The sequence below is a fragment of the Macaca nemestrina genome, chromosome 7 (assembly GCF_043159975.1).
Source record: "Macaca nemestrina isolate mMacNem1 chromosome 7, mMacNem.hap1, whole genome shotgun sequence".
NCBI lineage: Eukaryota > Metazoa > Chordata > Mammalia > Primates > Cercopithecidae > Macaca > Macaca nemestrina.
In genome coordinates, this window is record NC_092131.1 from 100,400,603 (window position 1) to 100,426,512 (window position 25,910).

The 25,910-nt window shown below is 47.0% G+C and overlaps 1 protein-coding gene across 3 annotated transcripts in view; it reads left to right on the top strand.

The window, feature by feature from the left end:
- The window catches only part of LOC105479416 (golgin subfamily A member 2-like), a 71,233-nt gene extending 48,890 nt beyond the window's left edge, over nt 1–22,343 (top strand). The window contains exons 2-6 of one of the 3 annotated variants that reach the window (XM_071100636.1): nt 18,115–18,219; nt 18,386–18,497; nt 18,862–19,172; nt 20,165–20,240; nt 21,698–22,343. In XM_071100636.1, the coding sequence (XP_070956737.1) occupies nt 18,199–18,219; nt 18,386–18,497; nt 18,862–19,172; nt 20,165–20,240; nt 21,698–21,774 (597 nt within the window). In that variant the 5' untranslated portion in view covers nt 18,115–18,198 and the 3' untranslated portion in view covers nt 21,775–22,343. Of the gene's footprint in view, nt 1–17,739; nt 18,220–18,327; nt 18,498–18,861; nt 19,173–20,164; nt 20,241–21,697 lie in introns of those variants that run through there. The other 2 variants (XM_024792084.2, XM_071100635.1) reach the window with 2 other exon arrangements.
- Nucleotides 22,344–25,910: the final 3,567 nt, after the last annotated feature.

The window sequence follows — 25,910 nt, forward strand, 5'->3', positions numbered from 1 at the left end:
TGAATGTTTTCAGGTTGCCTGCTTTAGCCATATGTTCTACACTGCCTGCTTCTCTCCAGCCCCAGCCTCAAGTCCAACTCATCATCTCTGGCCTGGGCTACAGCAACAACCTCCTAAGGGAGCTGCCTCTGCTCTTATCCACCTGCAGTTTATTCTCACCGTATAGACAAGGTAATCTTTTGAAAATGCAAATACAGTTACACTGCACACCATCTACTCGAAAGATCTAATGGCTTTGTATTGACCTCATAATAATACCCCTACCCTGAATCTTACTTACAAGGCTTTTTGTGATCCGATCCTTGTTTTTTTTCTTCTAACTTTTCTGACCCTCTCCTCTTGCAAGCAACTCAAGAGACTGACTTCCAGTTTCCCAAATGATTTTTATCCCCTCCTGGATTTGCCCAAATTGCTTTTCTCTCTACCTAGAATGCCTTAAAACTAAAACTCACTCCCTCCCATCTACCCATCCTCCTTAACTTGGCTAACTAGTATTTATTCTTCAGCTCTCAGGTTAGATGTCCTTTCTTTTGGGAAACTATCCCTGACAGTACAAGGCTGGGTTGAATAACCCTCCTGGGTACTCCAGAGCACCCTCTGCTTCCATTCGCCTCACATTTATCATATTTCTTCGTAATGAGTTTGCCTGTCTTCCTGTCTACCGTAAGCTCCCAGCACATAAGGACTTCCTCTCACACAACAATGTATCCTCATATCTTGACACAGATCTTGGTACAGAGCAGCACTCAATCAAAACTTATCGAGTAAATGAGTAAATATATCATAAAACACACTGATACCATCCGATAAGTCATAAAATTCTTAGGGTACAAGGTCTTAGGAGAGCAGATCATTCCGTGTGTATCAACAATATCCCTTTTTTTTTGGAGACAGGGTCTCACTTTGTCACCCAGGCTGGTGTAATCTCAGCTCACTGCAACCTCCGACTCTTGGGTTCAAGCAATTCTCCTGCCTCAACCTCCCAAGTAGCTGGGACTACAGGCGCCCACCACCACACCCGGCTAATTTTTGTATTTTTAGTAGAGACTGGGTTTCGCCATATTGGCCAGACTGGACTTGAACTTCTGACCTCAGGTGATCCACGGGCCTCAGCCTCCCGAAGTGCTGGGATTACAGGTGTGAATCACCATGCCTGACTAGCCATATCTCTTTTCATCAAGATGTTGTCAACTATGTGTTCTCGAGTCAAGTTGTGACCAGGCACGGTGGCTCACACCTGTAACCTCAGCACTTTGGAAGGTCAAGGCAGAAGGATTGCTTGACATCAGGAGTTCAAGAACAGCCTGAGCAACATAGGTAGATGCCATCTCTACAAAAATAATTTTAAAATACTGGCTGGGCATGGTGGCGCACACCTGTGGGGTCCCAGCTACTCAGGAAGCTGAGGCGGGAGAATCATCTCAGCCCAGGAGGTCGAGGCTGCAGTGAACCGTGATTGCGCCACTGCACTCCGACCTGAGCGACAGAGCAAGACCCTATCTCAAAACAAAACAAAACAAACAAACAAGTCCTTGTTGTTTTATGCAAACAGGCTTTGAACTTGGAACAAGTCACCTAGTCAATCTTCTCATCCACAGCAAAGGAGTTCTGACACAAACAAACAAAAACAGTTTTTACTTTTCACAGTGTTTCTTGTGTCATCCCAGATGGTTCAAATGAAAAGGCTTTAATGAAGGGACTATTCACAGAGTTTCTGGACTGTATAAGGTAACAAACAAGGTATGGTAGGACACCTAGAGACTATCAGTGCTGAGAAGCTATTACCACCCTCCCTGTTTCCAGGGCCTATTGGGACAAGGGAAAGAAACACTTATCAGAGCCCAGTGAGTAACAGTTGTACCTAGGATGCAGCTACAGCCAGATATAGCATGCCAAAGCAGGAAGAGAGCTGGGAAGAGCTACCCTGACCTCTGTTTGAATCCAGCCCTCCCATCTTCCCACAGAGCCACCCACTGGCTGAACCCGAAAGCCAGCTGGGAAGAAAGCCTGGACAGTGCAGTCCACTGGACTCAGTGGAGCAGGGCAGAGCATGAAGCTGGGAGGGACCCTAGGCACACAAATAACCAGCATCTCACTTCAGCCAGCACCTGTGAAAGCAGGACTGCATCATCTCTATGTCCTTAGAAAAATGTAATTAAGAAATAGAAAATACAGAGATTTAATTATTAAATACTTTAAATGCACAGAAAAATCCAGAAATAAACATAACAGACACCCATTTGTGGTCAATCCAGATGTAACACATTAACTTTTAGTTTTATGTTGTTTAAAAGTTATTTTTTGTTTTTTAAGGAAAAAAATTGCAGATACAATTAAGATCACTCTCATAGGCCAGGTGCAGTGGCTCATGCCTGTAATCCCAGCACTTAGGGAGGCTGAGGCAGGCAGATCACTTGAGACCAGGAGTTCGAGACCAACCTGGCCAACATGGTGAAACCCAGTCTCCACTAAAAACAGAAAATACAAAAATTAGCCAGGAGTAGTGGCATATACAAAGGCCCGGATCCCCATAGTTCCTTCTTGCCGTTTTCTTTATGTTTCTGAGACAGAGTCTCGCCCGCTCTCCTGGAGTGCGATGGTGCGATCTCAGCTCAGTGCAGCCTCCGCCTCCTGGGTTCAAGTGATTCTCATGCCTCAGCCCTCCAGAGTAGCTGAGATTACAGACAAGTACCCTCATGCCCAGCTAATTTTTCTGAATTTCTAGTAGAGACAGGGTTTTGCCATGTTGCCCTGGCTGGTCTCAAACTCCTGGCCCCAAGTGATCCACCTGCCTCAGCATCCCAATATGCTGGGATTACAGGTGAGCGCCAGCAAGCCCAGACCCTTGCTGTTTTTACACCTTCTCTATATCCATAAGTGTTTCCCATGTAAGTTTTTTTCAATTTCTCATTTTTATTACCATGTAAGTTTTCTACTCCAGGAGTGGGGGCCTGTGATTGCAGCATCCGGAGTAGAGCTGATAATCCCAGTTACTTGGAAGGCTGAAGCACAAGAATCATTTGAACCTGGGAGGTGGAGGTTTCGGTGAGCTGAGATTGTGCCACTGCACTCCAGCCGGAGTGATGTATGAGATCCTGTCTCCAAAAAAAAGCAATTACTTTCATGTGTCTCTCCCATTCCTCTTGTCTCTCATCTTCTCCGGAGATAAATACTATCATTAGGTCAGTGTGTATTCTTCCATCTGTAATTTTGCTACAGATATTTGTATCTACAAACAATATATAACACTGTTTTATGTCATCTTTTAAATTTACAAACTGGTCCCATACTATGATATCCTTTTGCATCTTATTTTATAAACTCAGTACAATATTTCTGAGACTTGTTTGTATTGATACATATAGATCTGATTAGTTTGTTTTGACTTCTATATGGTTTTCTATTTCATAGATACCTACATTCCCTGTGATTTGTGTATTTCTACTTATGCTTTTTGCTTCCTAGCCCTTTTTTGGAAAAGGGAAGGTACCATGTTTTCTTTATTCCCTCTATTTTCCCATAACCATTTAGGAAGTTATAGATTTTTTTTTCTTATCTTTAATTTTAGAATGGAAGTGCTGGCTCCTGTAATGGAAGTGCTTCACACCTGTAAACCCAGCACTTTGGGAGGCTGAAGTGGGCAGATGGTTTGAGCCCAGGAGTTTGAGACCAGTGTGAGCAACATGACAAAACCCCATCTCTATAAAAATTACAAAAATTAGCTGGGTGTGATGACACACACCTGTAGTCCCAACTCCTCAAGAGGCTGAGGCAGGAGGATCAACCTTACAGGCTACAGTGAGGCAAGATCTCACCACTGCACTACAGTCTAGACAACAGAACAAGACCTTGTCTCTAAAAAAAAAATAAATAATAAATAAATAACACCAATGTAAAAATAAAAAATAATCTCAAAATTTTAACATGCATGGATGACAAAGAAAATATTAGGATATTATAATGTTTTAGTTCTGCAGCTAGACGCAGTGGCTCATGACTGTAATCTCAGAAGTTTGGGAGGCTGAGGCAGGTGGATCATTTGAGGTCAGGAGTTCAAGATCAGCCCAACCAACATGGCCAAAACCCCATCTCCATTAAAAATGGAAAAAAATTAGCTGGGCATGGTCGTGGCATGATACTCGGGAGGCTGAGGCAGGAGAATCACTTAACCCCGGGAGGCAGAGGTGGCAGTGAGCGGAGATTGCACCACTGCACTCCAGCCTGGGTGACAGAGCGAGACGCCATCTGAAAAAAAATAAATATATAAAACAGAATATTTTAGCTCTGGATTATCCTCTCCTATCTTCCATGTTATTGTTGTCTAGAATTTTAGTTCTACTTCTTTAACCTCAACATGTAATCATTTTAAAATTAATTTTTAGTCGAAGTTTTAGCAAATAGATGAACAAGGGAGGCTGCACACTGAGGGAGGCAGACTCCTGGGAAGGAGGCGAGAGAGAATTTTGGAACATTCCAAATGCTCAGCTCACGGGTAGGTTGGTTCCAGACGGACTTGAGGCTGGTGGAGGTGGCATTTGAGGCTGGCTTGAAGATTAAAGTTGGTAACATTCAACCACATGAGGAGTTGGGAAGGCAGGGGGAGTGGTGAGGTCATGGCCAGCATTATTCAGGAGCACAGGAAGCCTGGTGTGGGGCAGGGCCTGGGGGTACATGGGGCTAAGAGACAACTTCCTTTGGCTGTGATTTGGCATTTCCTCCATATCTAACTTGCCTGCAGAGAAGCAGGGCAGATGGAACCAGATCCTGTTGGGGGTGAGCATGTCAGGTAGTGGGGACGCTGAGACAGAGCACCCTGGCTGCTGTTAGAGAGCTGTTCAGTCATCACGCTTGACCCCCGTCGGCCAGTCAGGTCTGTCCAGGTGCTGTGATTCACCTTGCCGGCTCAGGGGAGACACTGAGTGGTACTGTGCGGGGCACAGGCCTAGAGGAGTCCTGCAGCTGAGTATTCGGCTTTTTATCTGCCAATGATGCAGTTGATTAGGGGTCCACAGCCTGTTTCCTAATGCTCTGAGATTCTGTGCCCAGCCCAGGTCCCTCTGTTCTGGAAACAAAGGCCTGGATCCCCATATTTCCTTCTTGCTGTTTTCTTTATGTTTCTGAGACAGAGTCTCGCCCACTCTCCTGGAGTGCGATGGTGTGATCTCAGCTCAGCGCAACCTCTGCCTCCCGGGTTCAAGTGATTCTCATGCCTCAGCCCTCCAGAGTAGCTGAGATTACAGACATGTACCCTCATGCCCAGCTAATTTTTTTGAATCTTTAGTAGAGACAAGGTTTTGCTATATTGACCAGGCTGGTCTCAAACTCCTGGCCCCAAGTGATCCATCTGCCTCGGCCTCCCGATGTGCTGGATTAGAGGTGAGCACCACCACGCCCAGACCCTTACTGTTTTTATACCTTCTCTATATCCATAAGTGTTTCCCATGTAAGTTTTTTTTTTAATTTCTCGTTTTTATTACCATGTAAGTTTTCTACTCCAGGAGTGCAGGCCTGTGATTGCAGCATCCTGAGTAGAGCTGATAACATTTCCAGAAATAGGGAATAATGGAGAGAGAAAAAATAATGGGATGGGACCATTTTGTGGAGAGAAGGCTTTTTTTTTTTTTTTTGGCTCCATTCTTAACTACAAGACTTAAAATTGTGAAATAACTTGGTTGCTCAGAAAATAATCATGCTATATGTGTGGAAAAGTCCTCAGAAAAATAGTTTTTTAGTTGGGTGCGGTAGCCCACGCCTATAATCCCAGCACTTTGGGAGGATGAGGCGAGCAGATCACCTCAGGTGAGGAGTTTGAGACCAGCCTGGTAAACATGGCAAAACCCTGTCTCTACTAAAAACACAAAAATCAGCCAGGCGTGGTGGCACCTGCACCTGTAATCCCAGCAACTTGGGAGGCTGAGGCAGGAGAATCACTTGAACCCAGGAGGCGGGGAGCCAAGACTGTGCCACTACACTCCAGCCTGGGCAACAAGAGCAAAACTCCATCTAAAAAAAAAAAAAAAAAAACAAAAGTGAAAAGGGATACCAAAAAGATGAGAGAATGAAGTAGGGAAATCATTTGTATAATGTCAATGTGAGGGAGGCCATCCTAAGTTTAACAGGGAAATCAGAAACCATAAAGGAAAGATTGGAAACGCAATCACAAAAAGATTTCTTTATGACGCAAAAATCTCAGAAACAAAATTCATAAGCAAATGATAAATGAGGAGAATTCAATGTATGTCAGACAGAGAGTTAATATCAGTACAAATCAATAGGAAAAAGACATCTTCCCAATAGGAGTGGGCACAGGGCATGGGTATATAACTTAAAAACAAGTAGAAATGACCAGTAAATATATGAAACCATTCATAACCATGAGAGTAATAAAAGAAATGTGGCCAGCTGCGGTGGCTCATGCCTGTAATCCTAGCACTTTGGGAGGCCGAGGTGGGAGGATCACTTGAAGCCTGGAGTCTAATGCCAGCTTGGGCAGCAAAGCAAAACCCTATATCTACAAAAAAAAAGTTTTTTTTTGAGACAGTCTCACTCTGTTGCCCAGGGTGGTGTGCATTGGCACAATCACGGCTCACTGCAACCTTTGCCTCCCAGGCTCAAGTGATCCTCCTGCCTCAGCCTCCCAAGTATCTGGGACTTCAGAGGTGTGTCATCATGTCAAGCTAATTTTTGTATTTTTAGTAGAAATGGGATTTCTCCATGTTGTCCATGCTGGTCTTGAACTCCTGGAATCAAGCAAGCCACCCCACTTGGCCTCCCCAAGTGTTGGGATTATAGGTGTAAGCCACTGTGCCCAGCCCTCAAAAAAAAAAAAAATTAATTAGCTGGGCATTGTGTTGCACACCTGTAGTCACAGCTACTCCAGAGGCTGAGGAAGGAGGATGGCTTGAGTCCAGGCTGCAGTGAGCCGAGATTGCACCACTGTACTCCAGCCTGGGTGACAGAGCGACATCCTGTCTTAGAAAGAGAAGAGGAAGAAGAGGGAAAAGAGGAAAAGAAGGAGGAGGAGGAGAAGCAGAAAGAGGAGGAGGAGAAGAAGAAGGAAGAGGAGGAGGAGGAGGAAAAAGGAGGAGGAGGAATAGGAGGAGATGCAACTAAAGTCATAAGAGGAGGAGGAAGAGGAGGAGGGTGAGGGAGGGAGAAGTAGGGGAAGAAGGGGAGGGGGGAGAAGGAGGAGGAGGAGAAAATGTAACAGCAGGAAATGCAACTAAAACCACAGGAGGAAGAAGGAGGAGGAGGGAGGAAGCAGGAGAAGGAAATCCAACTAAAACCACAGAAGGAGGAAGAAGGAGGAGGAGAAAGGAAGGAAGGAGGAGGAGGAAATGCAACTAAAACCACAGGAGGAGGAAGGACGAGGGGAGAGGAAGGAGAAGGAGGAGGAGGAGGGAGGAGGAGAAGAATGAGAAATGCAACTAAAACCACAAGATACCTCTTTTTGCCTGCTGAATTGGCAGAGATCAGAAAGAGATGGTCATAATGACAGCTGGACAGGGGAGAGTTTAAGTAAACAGACACTCATCCACTGTTGCGGCTGTAAATTGAAACAACTGTTCTGTAGGGCCACAGCCCTAAAAATGTCCCATCTGTTCACACCAGAAATTTTATTTCTAGAAATGGATCCTAAAGAAATAATCCGATGTGCAAAATGAATGCATCAATATGCATTGCAGTGGCACTCATACATGGAATATGGAAATTACCTAAATATTCACCCAAGAATCCAAACAACTTTCCTCTTGCTCACCCATCAGTCACCTAAGTCCTTCAGGCAAGTTAAAAAACAAAGCACCTGTGATTTAGCTTAAGGAGCCCATCCCAGCCTTTCCCAGGCTTAAGCCTCTCTTTGCCCTGTTGTGCTGCATAGGCAGGGCCAAATTGAGCTCTTTGCAAGGGAGCAGGGTGTCCCATCCAGGACCGGAGAAGTGGGCAACTGCTGAGGATGTAACTTGTGCTTTGTTTCTTGGTGTCCAGGAGGAATAGAAAGCATTTTCTGTCTCCCTAGGGACCTGTTTTTTTTTCTCTAAAATCTGGCTTCTTACCACTCTTGGGCCCTCAGAGCCTGACATGGTTGGCTCCACCCCTCACCTCCTCACCATCTAGGAAGCCTCTTCTAAGTTCCTGCCACCCAGGCCTTCTTTCAAGTCTTCAAACTCATCATGCCTCCTCTGGCCATGCAGTCTTTGCAGATGCTATTCCCTTTGCCCAAAACACTCCTCCCTTCCTCTTCTGCCTGGTTACTTCTGAGCTTGGACGTTTCTGTCTCAGGAAGCTCTTCCTTGGCCTAAGGTTTTATAGGCTCCTTTGTGCTCTGCATCCCATTTGCAATTTTTACCTTAATTTATGCAACTGTTTGGTTTCCATCTCTCTCTCCCAAGATTCTCAGCACCATGTGGCAGGACCATGTATCAGCTGTAGCCCCAGTGTCCACAGGGTGTGTGATGCATGACCCCAGCCTGGGGTGACACAGCTGAAAGGGGCGGAGTGGTGCTGGCCTGAGTTCCTCCACTACCTTCCTTGGTCCTCCCGCTCTCCAACCCCAGGGGTAGGTCCTCTGTCTCTTGCTTTTGTCTTGTCCACTCTGAACTCTGGGATCCCAGGAGTTGAGTTCTGTATTTTCACCTGTGATCAACATTTTCCTCTCTGACCCTCATCTCCTTAGCTGTAGTTTGGAGAGAATAGTAACCACCTCACAGGGTTGTGGTGACAATTAAATGAGTTAATATGTTAAGGGCTTATCATGGTGCCTGGCACGTAGTAAGCGCTCAATTAATGTTATCTGTTAGTATTGCTATTGCTGTTATTGTTACCACAAAGCAGGAATAAACAACAGAGTATGGTTGGCAATGTGGGGCATGGGATAATGCAGTGGTATATGTTATGAGTTGAACGGTGGCCCCCCAAAAAGATATGTCCATTTCCTAACCCTGATACCCTGTGAATGTGGCGTTACTGTAGATGTAATCAAGGATCTCAAAGTAAGATCATCTGAGTGGGACCTGAATCCAGTAAGTATCTTTATAGGAGACAGAAAAAAAGGCCGCTTGAAGACAGAGGCAGAGGCGGGAGCAATGCAGCCATGAGCCAAGGAATGTCTGGGGCCCGCAGGAACTGGAAGAGGCAAGGAGGGACTCTGCCATAGCACATTTCGAGGAAACGTAGCCCTGCCAGCACCTTGCTGTCAGACATCTGGCCTCTAGAACTATGAGTAAATTTCTGGCATTTTAAGCCAACCAGGTGTTTCAATTTGTTACAGCAGCCACAGGAAAGTCACCTTCAGAGCAAAATGTTGCTGTCTAAAAATGTCCCTGGACCAGGACAGTTGACCCATGAGCCGTACCTTAGGGAAGTGGGCGGGGGGAGGGGGTAGTGGCCCAGCACTGCCCTGTTTTGGTGCTACAGAGGGGCTCAGGCCTGAGGACCTTCTGGAGGCCAGGCGCTGGAGGTGCCCTCTTCACTGTGGAGGCCTCAGCAAGTTCCTTCCCCTCTGTAGGCCTCACCCCTACCCCCCACTTGATGTTTTACGTGTCTCTGTGAGTCTCAGGGATAAAACACCCCCATGTGACCAACTCCTCTGAGGTCAGGTCTGGCAAAGCCAGGAGCAGCCTCTGGGGTGAAGTGGATGCTCGCCCGCTGCTCCCTGCACTGGCCGGGACTTCAGGACCAGCAGTTTCTGAGGGGGCTGCCCTCCCACACCTCCTCATTCCCACTCTAACCACATGTGTGTGGTTATGGGCATGTGTGTGGGTGGGGCTGGGGAGGCAGGAGCAGCTGTTTGAGTGACACCAAGAACAACTTTGTGAACATGGACACTCCAGCTGAAAGGAAACCCAGGTTCATTGAGTCCAGTGCTCTCGTCGTACAGCTGGAAAACCAAGGTCCGGAGAGAAGAGGACTAAGATTATACCTTGATCAGCACTTAAGCTGAGCCGGGAACCCAGGCTCCCTGTCCGCCCCTGGGAAGTGTGTGTTTACAAAGCTCATGCTTGGGATAAGGCTGCCCTATGTGTGGGTTGAAGGGTTGCCATGAGCCTATTCATGCAATAGTCTGTGTCTGACAGCTCCGGGTATTCATTTGGGTTCACCTCGTGGGGATTATGTTTAACCTGATGGTTAAGCCTTGAGAGCTGAGGAGGAGGAGGAGGAAGAGGAACAGGAGGGGTGGGAGAGGAGGGAGTTCGCAGCTGAGCAGGGTCAGGAAAGGACCCTGGAGGACTACTCCTCAGTAGATGGGCAAGCTCTGTTCTCTTATGGGGACTTCTAGTTCTTCCCGTTGGGAAATTATTCTCGGTTCCTAACATGCCTCAGACCACAGATCTAACACATACCTACAAGAGCACTCCAAGGAGAGTAGCACCAACTCCCTCCCACCCTGGTGAGCACTGCCAGGTCAGCACTGTGGGGCGAGTGCTCAGAGCCCCAGACCAGGTAAAGGACCAGCGTGTGCCAGACGATGGACTCAAGTGTGCAGAACATGGTGCTAGGCCCTACAAGTTCAGTAAAGGGAGTAAGGAAAAAATAATTTACCATTTATTTTTAAGGTTTTTTTCTGTCTGTTTTTTTTTTTTTTTTGAGATGAAACGTTGCTCTGTCACCCAGGCTGCAGTGCAGTGGTGTGATCTCGGCTCACTTTAACCTCTACCTCCCGAGTTCAAGCAGTTCTCCTGTCTCAGCCTCTGGAGTAGCTGGGATTACAGGTGCGCACCATGCCTGGCTAATTTTTGTATTTTTAGTAGAGGTGAGGTTTTACCATGTTGGCCAGGCTGGTCTCGGACTCCTGATCTCGGCCTCCCAAAATGCTGGGATTACAGGCATGAACCACTGCACCCAGCATAATTTATCGTTTCAATGTGTTGAGACTCCAACCCTGTGGGAAACTGCCTGATATGAAAACTTTTTCAGAAAGCTGGCAAATGTATACAGATCTTCATGGCCTAAGTAATTTTCTGACAAGGAGTGAAAACACAGCATGTAGTCTGGCTGAGGAAGGAGGAGGCAGGCTTGAAGCAGGACCTTCAGGAAGGGGAGAGGGAATGCCTGACATTAAAGAGAGGGAGGATTGTGCCTGGGAAGTACAGTGGTGTGCCAGGGGCCCAGGCCCTGCAGCCCTCAGCCTGCTCCATAGTCTGTGATCTCCCCTGGAGCTGTGAAAGCCTTTACTGGTCTCCACAGTGAGCCAGCTTTTTAAAAATGGACACATTGTCATTGTACATAAAATGGGTACAATTTGATGTTTCAATACAGATGTGCTTCATAATGATCAAATCAGGGAGGTAGTGCATCCATCCCCTCATGCATGGATCATTTCGTATATGCAATGAAGTGCTATTCAGCCATAAAAAGAACAAAATCCTGTCATTTGGAACCACATGGATGAACCTGGAGGACACCACGTTGAGTGAAATGATCCAGGCACACATAGACAAATAGCCCACAATCTCACTCATATGTGGAGTCTTAAAAAAAAAAAAAAAAGTAAACTCAGGGCCGGGCGAGGTGGTTCACACCTGTAATCCCAGCATTTTGGGAGGCCGAGACAGGAGGATCACTTCAGGCCAGGAGTTCAAGACCAGCGTGGCCAACATGGCGAAACCCCATCTCTACTAAAAATACAAAAGTTAGCTGGGCATGGTGGCACGTACCTGTAATCTCAGCTACTCAGGAGGCTGAGGCAGGAGAGTCACTTGAACCCGGAGGCAGAGATTTCAGTGAGCTGAGATCGCGCCACTGCACTCCAGCCTGGACAACAGACCCTGTCTCAAAATAAATAAATAAATAAATAAAATAAAAATAATTTTTAAAAAGTGAAGTCAGGAACCACCAGAGCATTCAGTGCTTTACCCCGTGCAGTAAAGCAGCTGTCACATACCCTCCCCTGTGGCTTGACCTGTGCCCCCTCCCCTATTCCAGGATGCTTTTCCAGGAACAACTCCTTTTATCATTTGGTTCTGTCTCGTTTCTCGGGATGCTGTCCTGGAGTGGATTCTCAGTCACTGTCTACACTGTGTGTAGCTCCCCTCTCAGACTGGGTGAGGGAGGGACAGAGAGAGAAGGGAAGAAGCAAAACAGATTCGCAGCAGTGAGACCTTTTTCTATACAGGTTTTATGTATTTGAGTCGGGGAGATTTCTTTTCTGATTGTGGTGAAATATATGAAACATAAAACTTAGTACTTCAACCATTTTCAAGTGTACGATTCAGCGGCATTAAGTACACTCACAGTGCTGTGTAACCATCACTACTAATCATCGCAGGACCTTTTCATCACCCCAGAAGAAACCCCACACCCATGAAGCAGCCACTTCCAATTCCGCACCTTCCCCAGGCACTGGTTGCCACTCATCTGCTTTCTGTCTCTGTGGATTTGCCTGCGTGTCAAGATGTTTGATCTTTATGTTCCACTTAAAATGCAAATAACCATAGGAGAACCCACAATCTACACTTTCAATTCCATTAATTTCAACAGCACCCACTCTCCACTCACCTCCATAGTTTAGAAATTACTGTTATTATAATTTCAGAGAGAGGGTCCTGCTCTGTTACCCAGGCTGGAGTGCAGTGGCTCAATCACAGCTCACTGCAGCCCTGAAGTCCTGGGCTCAAACAATCCCCCTGCCTTAGCCTCCCAAGTAACTGAGACTACAGATGTGCACCACCATGCCTGGCTAACTTTTTGATTTTTTTTTATAGAGACAGGGTCTCAAATTGCTGCCCAGGCTTGTCTCAAGCTCCTGGTCTCAAACAATCCTCCCACCTCAGAATCTAAAGTGTTTGGATTACAGGCGTGAGCCAATGAGCCCAGCTAGGAATGATGGAATCCCTATGTGTTTTGGGGAAAACACTAGCATGGAAGTTTGGAGACCAAAGTTCTAGCTCATTCTGTCCAAAGTTATGTGCTCTCTTATGGATGAGGGTCCCTGACTTGCTTTAGGCCTTAACATCCCCATCCTGAGGCATGGGAGGTAGACTCGGCTAATCAATTCCAGGGCCCTCTGCAGCTCTGAACCTCTAATGCCATAGCAGCAGTCCCCTGACCTGGCAGAGCACAGGGTGGGTGGGACCTGCAGGACTGGGTGCCAGAGGAAGCCAGGCCTGGGGACGGGGGCAGCACTGGGGAGGGCTCAGACTTGGCCTGCCTCCCCCACCACTAGGCCTGGGGCCAGCCCTGACTGCATGAGCTTCCTGGCTGGTTCAAAGCCCCAGGCAGACTCTGCAGGTGGGATGTGGCAGTCCTCATCATAATGCCTGCTCCGGGGTGAGCCTCCTGCAGGCCTCAAGCAGAGGCCTTCCTGGGCAGGCTGAGGCAAGACAGGGCAGGCCTGGGGGCACAGGAAGGAAGGGACAGAGGTTCGGACAGGGCAGCTGCAGAGTAGGATTGCAAGGTCCTCAACCCAGAGGCTCCCTAGGCCCCACTTGCCCCAGCTCTTGAGAGCCTGGTTCTGAGGTCTGCCAGGACTGGGACTCAGCGCTGCCCATGGAAACAGGCGTTGCAGGGAAGAAAACCATAACCAAATATTTGTAGTCACCTCTCTCCTCCCTTCTGGAAAAAGAGGGTCCCTGGCTTGTGAGCTCTTGGCCTCCTGGACATTATTGTGTAGTGAAGGAAGAAAGGTTGAGACGCAGAGTTGGAGAAACTAAGAGAGGCCAAACTGGTTCATTTGAGGAAAGATGGGGGATCTCAGGAGGGGAGAAGTGGACACCCTGGGGAACCAGGGGTCTTCCCAGGTGGTCCAAGAAGGGGGGTGGTGGGATACAGAAAGTCAGAACACGGTTTTGAGTTTTGGAGACAAGAGAAAAGAGGGAAGGATTTGGACAACTGTGGAGAGGACCGGGCTGGGGAGAGAAATGTTTAGAGATTTGGAAGATAGTGTGTCATGCGATCTATTGTGAAAACACCTTCTTCACATCCCTAAAAAAACCACCGCCGATGATTCGTGATACAATTCAGTGCTTTTGCAGAGGGACTGGTGCCTTTTTCAAATGATAAGAATGCATTGGCTTGGCTCCATTTGAATTAGTAGAGACAGACATCTTAAGCAGGTTTTATCAGTGTTCCATTAGCTAAATGTTGGGTTTCCTATTTTGTGGCTTGCCTTAAACCACTTTGGAGGCCCTTCCACACTGGAAGCCACCTCAGAAATCACCTCTTTGGCCTGCAGCTCCATGTCCCCAAACTCTGGGCTTTCCTAAATGAGTGGCCTCATTCAGAAGATAATACAGCATCCCTCATCCGAAAATCCAAAATCTGAAATGCTTCAAAATCCAAAACTGTTTGAGTGCCGATATGTTTGAAGGCCAGGTTCAAAGGAAATGCTCATTGGAGCATTTTGGATTTCAGATTTTCAAATTCCAAAATCTGAAAAATTCCAAAATCCGAAATACTTCTGTAATTGTAACCTTTAATAGCCATTGGGTCCTGACCTTCCAGCCGAGGCAGCAAGCAGTCAACAGAGGCTCACACACACCTGTCCTGCCCCTCACCCTCCCACAGGCTTGTGCCTCGCCCCCCAGCCTCCTTTGCACCTGCTGGGAAGGGGACACGATGCTCCTGCCCTGCCTTCCTGGATCTCCAGCCACTGTGACAATTGCAGGATTCCAGCCAGGGAAAGTGTTACAGGTAGAGGTATTTGGTACTCTCCATAGAGAAGGTTCCAGCAATGGCATAGCAGCCCCAGGAGGGTGTGTAACTATCTCCACTCCTCCAGCTCTGGTCCCTGCCTCTTAGGGAGCTGCTCAGCACTGCCCTCAGAGTGAGAGGTGGAGCGGGTCCCAACCTCAGACTCAGGTACCTGCTTCTCCTTCTCTCCCATGACCTCCCTGTAGCCTCTGACCTCGCTGTGAAATAAGAGTGGTAATATCTCCTTCAGTGGCCTGTTAGGAGGTCAGAGAGAATGGATACAAAGTGCTGCACACAAAACCCCAGCACTGGGAGGTACCCCATCCATGGTACCTTGAATCCCAGCCCAGAATGCAGTGCATGAGGAATTTCATCTTAAATTCCTTGGTTTTAAATGCAACACTTGAGTTTCTGAACTCAAGGCCCCTTTCCTGGGCAGTCATCTGTGCCTCAGTTCTGTGTGAAGTCAGGGAATTGGGGTGCAGAGAGACACCTCAGTCATCCTTCCACCTCGGTCACCACTGAGACATCCATCTTTTCTAGCCATTGTTTCTGTTCCGTGGCAGGCCTGGGATCACCCAAACACACCACACTGTTGCTGCGAGTGGCAGGAAATGTCATGGGAGAGGATCAGGGTCTCCCTGCAGCCCCCCACCTCCTCTCTCTGTCCTTCCCCTCTACTACATCCTCCCCAGCAGCAGTGAAGTTTGGAGCTGTTGCTGGCTACAATGAGGGGGAAGGGTAGGGGGGAGAAAAAAAATCTAAGTTAACATCTCAGCTGGACATGGTGACTCACGCCTGTAATACCAGCACTTTGGGAGGCCTAAGTGGATGGATCACCTGAGCTCAGGAGTTTGTGACCAGCCTGGCCAACATGGTGAAACCCCGTATCTACTAAAAATAAAAAAAAAAATTAGCCAGGCATAGTGGCGGGCGCCTGTCATCCCAGCTACTAGGGAGGGTAAGGCAGGAGAATCGCTTGAACCTGGGAGGTAGAGGTTGCAGTGAGCTGAGATCATGCCACTGCACTCCAGCCTGGGCAACAGAGCGAGACTCCATTTCAGAACAAAAAAATAAATAAATAAATAAATAAATAAAATAAAAATGAAAAATAAAAGGAAGATGGGACAGCTTTGTGTACTGCACATCCCGAAAATGGGCTGACCTCAAGAGGCAGAGATTCAAGCTCTCTAGCCTACATGGAAAACATACAGGAGAAAAAAAAAAGAAAAAGAAAAAATATATAAATATAAATAAATGAAAATAACATTTCTCCCTGATTACAAAGGAAATCACATTCTTTTGTATCATTTGGATGAAAAAATATAAAGAAAAATCTTTAACTTTGACACTCAAAACATTCTGGTTTGTTGCTTTTTACACTTTTGTATGCATATAAACATTTTAAAAAGTAGAATCATAATATATAGTCTTTTGTCACTTACTATATTTTGGGCAGGTTTCTATGGCAGAAATATATCCTGGCATCATCATTTTTAATAGCTGGCTGTATATTAAGTGAATCATTGCCACCCCAGAGGTGAAATTCCTTCTATATACATTTTTAATAGACTTGAGCAAGCATTTTTGGACTGAATTCATAGAAGAAGAATTTCTGGAGGAAAATAACATAAAACAATTTGTGTTTTTAACAGAAGTGTTCAAATTATCCTGCAGGAAAATTGGTTGAGTTTATACTCCCACCAACAGGGACAGAGCTCCAGGTTCCCCTTCCATTTGTCCTCTTTGCTGGTCTTTAAGCAGAAAATCTCATTGTTTTCATGACATTTATTTGATTTCTAGTGCTTTTGAATCTTTTTCATATGCTCATTGGCCATTTTTATTCTTGGAGGAAGTTCTCATGTCTCCATTGCCCATTTTCTGTTAGAAATCATTCGTTTTTTTCTGAGTAGTTTTTTTTTTTCTTTGAGGCAGAGTTTTGCTCTTGTTGCCCAGGCTGGAGCACAATGGCACCATCTCAGCTCACCACAACCTCCACTTCCCGGGTTCAAGGTGGAAAAAATTCAAAACTTAAATTTCCTGTTGAATGCAATTTGAAAATACAGCCAATGATTCCACTTTTCTTCTCTAGTAAGTTTGGACATTCCGATCTACTTGGTGTTTCATTATAGAACTCCTAAGGTGCCTGAGTCTTACACTGTGAAGATCCTTTTCTAAAACTTTACATGTAAGGGAATTTAAATGATATTGGATGAGATCAGGCTGGATGAGAACTGATATCTGTAAATATATGTTTTAGACGAAATCTCTGGTTGCCACTCATTTTCTTATTTAACTCATAAAAATAAAACACTTTGGATGGAGGGTAGGAGTAGGAAGGAGATTTATGTGTTTTAATTGCATGTCATTGTTTCATATCAAGGCAGAACATATGGTATTCCTGGCTTTGGACCTACTGAAGGAAACACTTTTCTACCTGCCGTATGCCAGAGGTTCTTGAACACCTGGAGGGATTGTTGCAGCCCTGGGGTGGTGGAAGCCCCATCCAGTTGGGGCCATGGCCTAGGGATCATGCTGGGTATGGGGAGGCTCCAGCCAAGAGCTGAAAATTTTGAGTCCTTTTTCTGCTCCTGCCATAGAATCCCCTAAAGACTGCTAAAAATCTACAAATTGAGGTCCTGCCATAGACCTGGGGAATCAGAATTTCAAGGTTAGGGCTTAAAATTTTTTTTCTTAAAGCATCATGGATGAAAACCATTATTTTATAGATTACATTTATATGGCTAGCTCATGAGTCTGTTTATTTCCTTCTGAGGGTCAAGCCAACACTTTCACTATTTCCTGGTAATAATAGAGAGTTGTGATTTTTTTTTTTTTTTTTTTTTTGAGATGAGGTCTCACTCTGTGACCCAGGCTGGAGTTTGGTGGTGCTATCTCGGCTCACTGCAACCTCCACCTCCCAGGCTCAAGTTATTCTCCTACCTCAGCCTCTCAAGTAGCTGGGACCACAGGTGCATGCCACTGCACCTGGCTAATTTTTGTATCTGTAGGGACGGGCTTTGTCATGTTGCCCAGGCTGGTCTGGAACTCCTAAGCTCAAGGAATCCGCCTGCCTCAGCCTCCCAAAATTTTGGGATTACAAGCATGAGCCACCATGCCCGGCCTGAGATCTCTTTAAAATTACTTAATTTTTTGTTTCTAAAGCAAAGCAACTTGACAGAGATCTTTATTGACTGAGTTGTACGAGCCTAGCCCTAGCCCTTTTAAAGGCACTGTGTGGAACGGTCCGGGCTCCCCAGATTGAAATTTCTCCCGCTTTACCATCCAGTTGTCTAGCTGCTGCAAAGCCCCAGATGCTAACCAGGAGTTACAGCAGGCCATGGAGGAACAGGCACAGCTGGAAGCATACCTGGGGCACGTGAGGCTTTGCAGAGGGAAGGATGTGGAAGGATGATGACCCCAGGTGGCCAGGAGTAGGTGAGGACCAGTGACAGCCCTTCCTAACTTCTGTGTCGATTCTTGCAGGTGAAGGAGTGGCTGCAGTATCAACAAATGGAGAGATGAGTACGCTGAGTATCTCCATGGAGAGCATGCCATGTGTGGCAGAGGATGCAGGAGACATCAGAGCAGGTGAGACCTGACCCTTCAGGCCCCACCTTAGAGAGGTCGTTTGATTGTTCTGAGCATCTGTGCAATGGGAGGAACACAGCCAGAGGTGGTCATGGGTCTGGGCTTTGTGGAGGTGGGGGCAGAGAGGGAGATGGCAGCCTGTCCAGCCACCAATCCCTCTCTCCAGGGCCCTTTCCCCCTGTGCTTTGGGCAGCTTTGCACATTGAAGGAGAAGAAGTATGACATGCATCAGGTACAGGAGCTGGAGACAAGCTTGGCCAAACTGAAGAACCAGATGGGTGAGCTGGGACTGGGGTGACCTTGAAGCAGGACTGACTTCAGAGGGCTGTGAGGGTGGCTTAGAGTGCCCCAGGGAGGTGGGTGGATGGAAGGGCTTTGAGGCAGAGGGAGAGAGGTCTGTGCCAGAAGATGGCAAGTCTTGTCATCTCCATGAGCCTCAGTGTCCCCATCAGCAAAGAGGGAGGAGTGACCACTGTCAGCCACCCACAGTGCTATCTGAAAGTGGCTTGGAAGATTGGCTACCATTGGGAGCAAGGAATCATTAGCAGGGAGGCCAAGTTTGGGGAGCCTGAGAGGAGCTGTGCACCAAGAGGAGGATTTTTTGAAAATCCAGAGGCCCTTATTGTCTGCTTCCTTTCTAAGCTGAACCCCTACACCTGGAGCCCCCAACAGGACCCTCAGAGGTGGAGCAGCAGCTACAAGCCGAGGTCAAGCACCTGCAGAAGGAGCTGGAGAATCTGGCAGGACAGCTCCAAGCCCAGGTGGAAACCAATGAGGGCTTGAGTCACCTGAACCGGGAGCAGGAGGAGATGCTGTGGGAGTGGAAACCCAAGCTCTGGGAGGAGCAGGGGGAGGCCTGCCAGTCCTCTGTGCAGAACGACCACACCACCATCAGCCACGTGCTCTCCCACAATCACCAACTCAAGGAGCAGCTGGCCGAGCTGAAGCAGATGGTAACTCCCACCCCATCCAAGAAGGGCACCAGCCTCTGGGGAAGGGAGGTGCGAGGACAGAGGCAGCTGCAGCCTGGGAGACAGGTGACCACAGCACCCTCCAGGGCAGTGCCGTGACTGTTTCTTGCTTCCTGCCCTCCGAATTTTAGAGGTTGGTAGTCCTGGATTCCTCCCAGGTCTCGACATCATCATCCCAGCTGGAGGCATGGAGCCCCCCCAGTCACAGGGAAAGAGACAGTGGTATAAGAGCCTCCTTAGATTCAAACTGAATTCCAGCCTCGGCTCCACTGCTCACCATTGAACTACCTTGCATCTCTAACTCTCCATTTCTTTCACTTAAAAAGGAAGTGAGGTTTTTCCTCACAGAGGTGCTGAGGATTAAATGAGATAATGCATGGAAACATTAGGCATGTAGTGCACTTAGCAGATGGTGGTTGTCTCCCTCTGCTTTTCCTCCAGTCTGTGGCCTACAGTTTAAATGGTGGGGGAAAGGATGTGAGATTTGAGGCTACGGAAGGAGGCATGGGGCTCTGGGCAAGTAGGGGCAGTCACTTAGGCCTGGAGCAAGGGGCCAGGGACCTGGGCAGGCCACAGAGCCCCACAGTGCCCTCTCTACCCTATTAATGGGCCCAGAATCTGGAAGCCAGCCACCAGCTGCCCTCATGCCTAGGGTCTTCCTACAGGTGGAGCTGAAGAGCCAAGAGGCTCAGAGTCTGCAGCAGCAGCAAGACCAGCACCTGGGTCACCTGCAGCAGTACATGGCTGCCTTTCAGCAGTTGACCACCAAGAAGGAGGCGCTGCAAAGGTAGTTACTGCTGCAGACCTTGCTCATGGATCAGTTGCAGCAGCAGGAAGCTTAGGGCAAAACAGTGGCCGAGATGGCCCACCAAGAGCTGCAGGAGACTCAGGCGAGGGAGTTACTGAGGGCAGGGCCTCAAGGGGGACAACCTGGCAACCTCCGTGCCTTCTCACTCTCTTTCCTGGTCCCTTAGGAGCACCTGGAAGCTACCAGCCAGCAGAACCAGCAGCTACAGGCCCAGATGAGCATCATGGTTCTCCCTGGGGAAGGTACGGGAGACCACTCAGAGGAAGAGGCGAGAGCCCCAGGAGGAAAGGGGGACTGTTAGCAGCATAGGATTGAAGAGTTGGAAGAGACCTTTAAGACAGCTGGTCATTATGCCGACCGGGTGTCCGCGCTAAGTTCGGTATCAATATGGTGACCTCCTGGGAGCAGGGGGCCATCAGGTTGCCTAAGGATGGGAGAACTGGCCCAGGTCAGAAAGGGAGCAGGTCAGAACTCCCGCACTGATGGCTAGTGGGACTGTGCCTGGGCCACATAGTGAGACCTTGGCTCTTAGAAAAAAAAAATGAAAATAGAGAACAGCTACTCATTCCTATCTGGGAAGGGGCTGGCCCAGGGTTGGGCTGACTGTACCTCCCTTGTTGGGTTGTCTGAGGACCCCTCTAGCCACCTCCCACAGGAGATGGACTGGGCAGTAAGGAGGAGGAGAAGGAGGGGCCTCAGCCCATGCCGAGCATCTTGGAGGACCTGGAAAGCTGGGAGGCCATGGTGACCCTGACTCCCGCTGCCCCACCTTTGCTGCCTCCCTCTGTGGTCCCTCCCAGACCCCTTTTTGCTCTTTGTTTCCTGCCCTCTGGTTTCTCTGGACCCTTGTGCCTTCCCTGGGAGCCAGTGGTCAGATATCATTTCACCTGTGACACACAGATGCACCCTCTGAGGCCCCAAAGGAAGAGCTCCTGTCCCCCTCCCTGCCACATTTGTCCTGTGTATCCCCCTACAAGAATGCACATGCCTTGCCTGCAGGTGGCCTTTTTAAAATCGGCTTTAGCCAGTGCCAAGGAAGAGCAGTAGGCACAGCTATGTGGGCAGCTGAAGGAGCAAAGGGTGTGCTGCCAGCGCCTGGCTCACCAAGTGGCCTTGGCCCAGAAGGAACCAGAGGTGGCAGTCCCAACCCCAGGGACTGGGGGCGATTCTGCATTTGGGGAGATCCACTGGGTTTTCACCATGTTGGCCAGGCTGGTCTTGAACTCCTGACCTCAAGTGATCCGCCCTCCTTGGCCTCCCAAAGTGCTGGGATTACAGGCATGAGTCACCACACCCAGTCCAATGAAGACGTTTTTAAAATTTGCAGTTCAGGTTGTGGAAAATTTGAGCTACAAATTAGCAAGAGTTTACTCTTCACATGAATGTTATCAGATTCATCATTTAATAATTGGTGTTTATATTTTCATTTAATGTCATCCACGTTTCTACAGGGTATGAACAGTGGATTTGCAGGTGGAGAAGACAAAATTTATAATGTTTATGATCAAGCCTGGAGAGGTGGTAAATAAAGATATGGCCCAGAGTATTTATAAGTCCAGTAAAAATCTGGACAAGGATATATATGGTGATGACCTAGAAGCCAGAATAAAGACCAACAGATATCAAGCCGTATAACTCCGTTTCAGTGTTTACACCAGTGAAAACAAAGTAGTTCATACTCTTCTCTCTTGTTCCCTAGATTTGTTCCCGACAAGTTTTCTGGTTCAGACCACAGGCAGAGAGGCCGAGAGGATGAGAAGGACCAGTTCAGTTTGAGGAAGATCCTTTTGGTTTGGACAAGTTTTGGAAGAAGCCAGACAGCTTGGTGGCTCTCAAAGACCCTCAGCAGCAGCCCCAAAGAACATGAGCATGAAGGCAAGAAGAGGAGGAAGGAGTAGACACACATCTCTTCAAAGCAAATGAACTGTGATTATCCATAACCCTAATGACGCAAGTGCTATGGGGCAACACTTTGTGAGTGGTCGGGATACAAACCAGATCTGGATGCTACTTTCTATTATTGGAGAAGGTGGGAGTGGGGAGGGAGTGGGGATAGAAAATTCTACTTTGAATTATTTGGTTTTTTAAAAGAGTAGCTTTTATTTGTGCTCCTCCCACCTTTCAGCATTCATAGAACATGCTGGCCCACATCCACAATCAAGATCACTGCCTTTTGTGTGACACGTAGTTCGCGTTAATATTTTGTGTAAGAACAGCTGCTTATGAGTCAAGTCATCCCAACTGCAGTGAGGTGGAGGATGTTCACATGTTGGAACTGTCCTGCCAAATAAATGTGGCCCCTGTTGCGCTGTGTTTTAATTTGGAGTGGGGAAAAGAAGCTCTTGCTTTGTTTCAAATAAAAACCTTTAGACAAAATTCTCGGTTATGTTTCCTTTATGTAATAGGCTGGCACAGTCTCAGAAATCTTCCTCTTCATCAGATGTTTGCAAAACTTTAGGCCTTTGAGATTGAACCTGGAGCTGAAAAAAAAAAAGCACTGTAAGGAAGGAAAGGCAATGTTTGCAAAAACATTCGATCTGAAAATCACCCTTTTATGAGAGAGTCAGTAAAAAGAACTCAGGCAGTTTTTATTTTCATCTTGTTATTTTATTTGTTTTCTCCTCAAATTCCCTTTACCATCTTTGTTGTTCTTATGACTCCCTCACCCACCATTAAAAATTGCAAATTGTGTGAGTCACAGTGGCTGAGTCCTATAACCCCAGCACTTTGGGAGGATGAGGCAAGAGGACAGCTTGAGGCCAGGGGTTCAAGACTAACCTGCAGCATAGAAAGGCCCAGTCATGACGAAAACAAATAAACGAAAAAATAAAGTAGTAAATCAATCTGGCCCAAGATCACATAATCAGTGGGAAAGGCGAGATTTCAGCTGCAGCTCACCTAACTGGAAAAGTGCGCTGCTAGGTCCTCTGTGTTCTATATATCTTGCTAACCATTACGGGTCTTCTCGTACTTCTCCTTTAAAACTGGGAACTCGGCTGAGTACAGAAAGGCATAGAAAGCAACATATTGCACAATCATTAGCAGAATGAAAAGGTAAAGATTAAGAACTATGTGACTTCAAGTTAGGCTGTAATTCTAGAAGTGGACATCTCAGCACAGACAAACCTGGGAAGGAGGAGAATCAGTGGGGCCCAAGAAAACAATTCAGTCTCTGCATTGAACAATTCCCTTAGACATACAAAAAAGGGCTATCGGGGGGGGGGCGCCCAAGATGGCCAAATAGGAACAGCTCCAGCCTCCAGCTCCCAGCATGAGCGATACAGAAGACGAGTGATTTCCACATTTTCAACTGAGGTACTGGGTTCATCTCCCTGGGGCATGTCGGACAGTCGATGCTGGTCTGGGAGTGCAGCCCAACCAGCGAGAGCTGAAGCAGAGTGAGGCATTGCCTCACCTGGGAAGCACAAGGGGGAAGGGAATTCCTTTTCCTAGCCAAGTGAAATTGAGACACACAACACCTGGAATCTCGGGTAACTCCCACTCTAATACTGCGCTTTACCAAGGGTCTTAGCAAACGGCACACCAGGAGATTATATCCCGCACCTGGTCCAGGGTGTACCATGCCCACGGAGCCTCCCTCATTGCTAGCACAGCAGTCTGAGATCTAACTGCAAGGTGGCAGCTGAGGCTCGGGGAGGGGGGCCTGCCATTGCTGAGGCTTAAGTAGGTAAACAAAGCTGCCAGGAAGCTCGAATTGGGTGGAGCCCAACACAGCTCAAGGAGGCCTGCCTGCCTCTGTAGACTGCACCTCTGGGGACAGGGCATAGCTAAGCAAAAAGCAGCAGAAACCTCTGCAGACATAAAAGTCCCTGTCTGACAGCTTTGAAGAGAACAGTGGTTTCCCCACCTTGGAAGTTGAGATCTGAGAATGGACAGATGGCATGCTCAAGTGAGTCCCTGACCCCTGAGTAGCCTAACTGGGAGACATCCCCCACTAGGTGCAGACTGACACCTCACACCTCACACGGCTGGGTACACCCCTGAGATGAAGCGTCCAGAGCAAGAATCAGACAGCAACACTCGCTGTTCAGCAATACTCTATCTCCTGCAGCCTCCGCTGCTGATACCCAGGCAAACAGGGTCTGGAGTGGACCTCAAGCAAACTCCAACAGACGTACAGCTGAGCATCCTGACTGTTAGAAGGAAAACTAACAAACAGAAAGGACACCCACACCAAAACCTCATCAGTACATCACCATCATCCAAAGGCCGATAAAACCATAAAGATAGGGAAAAAGCAGTGCAGAAAAGCTAGAAATTCAAAAAATCAGAGCGCATCTCTCCCTCCAAAGGAACGCAGTTCATTGCCAGCAACAGAACAAAGCTGGACGAAGAATGACTTTGACTAGTTGAGAGAAGAAGGCTTCAGTCGATGGAACTTCTCAGAGCTAAAGGAGGAACTATGTAACCAGCGCAAAGAAACTAAAAACCTTGAAAAAAGAATGGATGAATGGATAACTAGAATAATCAATGCAGAGAAGACTTTAAAAGAACTGATAGAGATGAAAACCATGACACAAGAACTAAGTGACAAATGCACAAGCTTCAGTAAACGACTCGATGAACTGGAAGAAAGAGTATCAGTGATTGAAGATCAAATGAATGAAATGAAGCAAGAAGAGAAGTGTAGAGAAAAAAAGAGTAAAAATAAATGAACAAAGCCTCCAAGAAATATGGGATTATGTGAAAAGACCAAATCTACGTCTGATTGGTGTGCCTGAAAGTGAGGGGGAAAACGGAACCAAGTTGGAAAACACTCTGCAGGATATCATCCAGGAGAACTTCCCCAACCTAGTAAGGCAGGCCAACATTCAAATTCAGGAAATACAGAGAACGCCACAAAGATATTCCTTGAGAAGAGCAACTTCAAGACACATAATTGTCAGATTCATCAAAGTTGAAATGAAGGAAAAAATGTTAAGGGCAACCAGAGAGAAAGGTCGGGTTATCCACAAAGGGAAGCCATCAGACTAACAGCAGATCTCTCGGCAGAAACGCTACAAGACAGAAGGGAGTGCAGACCAATATTCAACATTCTTAAAGGAAAGAATTTTCAACCCAGAATTTCATATCCAGTCAAACTAAGTTTCACCAGTGAAGGAGAAATAAAATCCTTTACAGACAAGCAAATGCTTAGAGATTTTGTCACCACCAGGCCTGCCCTACAAAAGATCCTGAAGGAAGCACTAAACATGGGAAGGAACAACTGGTAACAGCCGTTGCAAAATCATGCCAAAATGTAAAGTCCATCGATGCTAGGAAGAAACTGCATCACTTAATGAGCAAAATAACCAGCTAATATCATAATGACAGGATCAAGTTCACACATAACAATCTTAACCTTAAATGTAAATGGTCTAAATGGTCCAATTAAAAGACAAAGACTGGCAAATTGGATAAAGAGTCAAGACCCATCACTTTGCTGTATTCAGGAGACCTATCTCACATGCAGAGACACACATAGGCTCAAAATAAAGGGATGGAGGAAGATCTACCAAGCAAATGGAAAACAAAAAAAAAGGCAGGGGTTGCAATCCTAGTCTCTGATAAAACAGACTTTAAACCATCAAAGATCAAAAGAGACAAAGAAGGCCATTACATAACGGTAAAGGGATCAATTCATCATGAAGAGCTAACTATCCTAAATATATATGCCCCCAATATAGGAGCACCCAGATTCATAAAGCAAGTCCATAGAGACTTACAAAGAGACTTAGACTCCCATACAATAATAATGGGAGACTTTAACACCCCACTGTCAGCATTACACAGATCAATGAAACAGAAAGTTAACAAGAATATGCAGGAATTGAACTCAACTCTGCACCAAGTGGACCTAATAGACATCTACACAACTCTTCACCCCAAATCCACAAAGTAGACATTCTTCT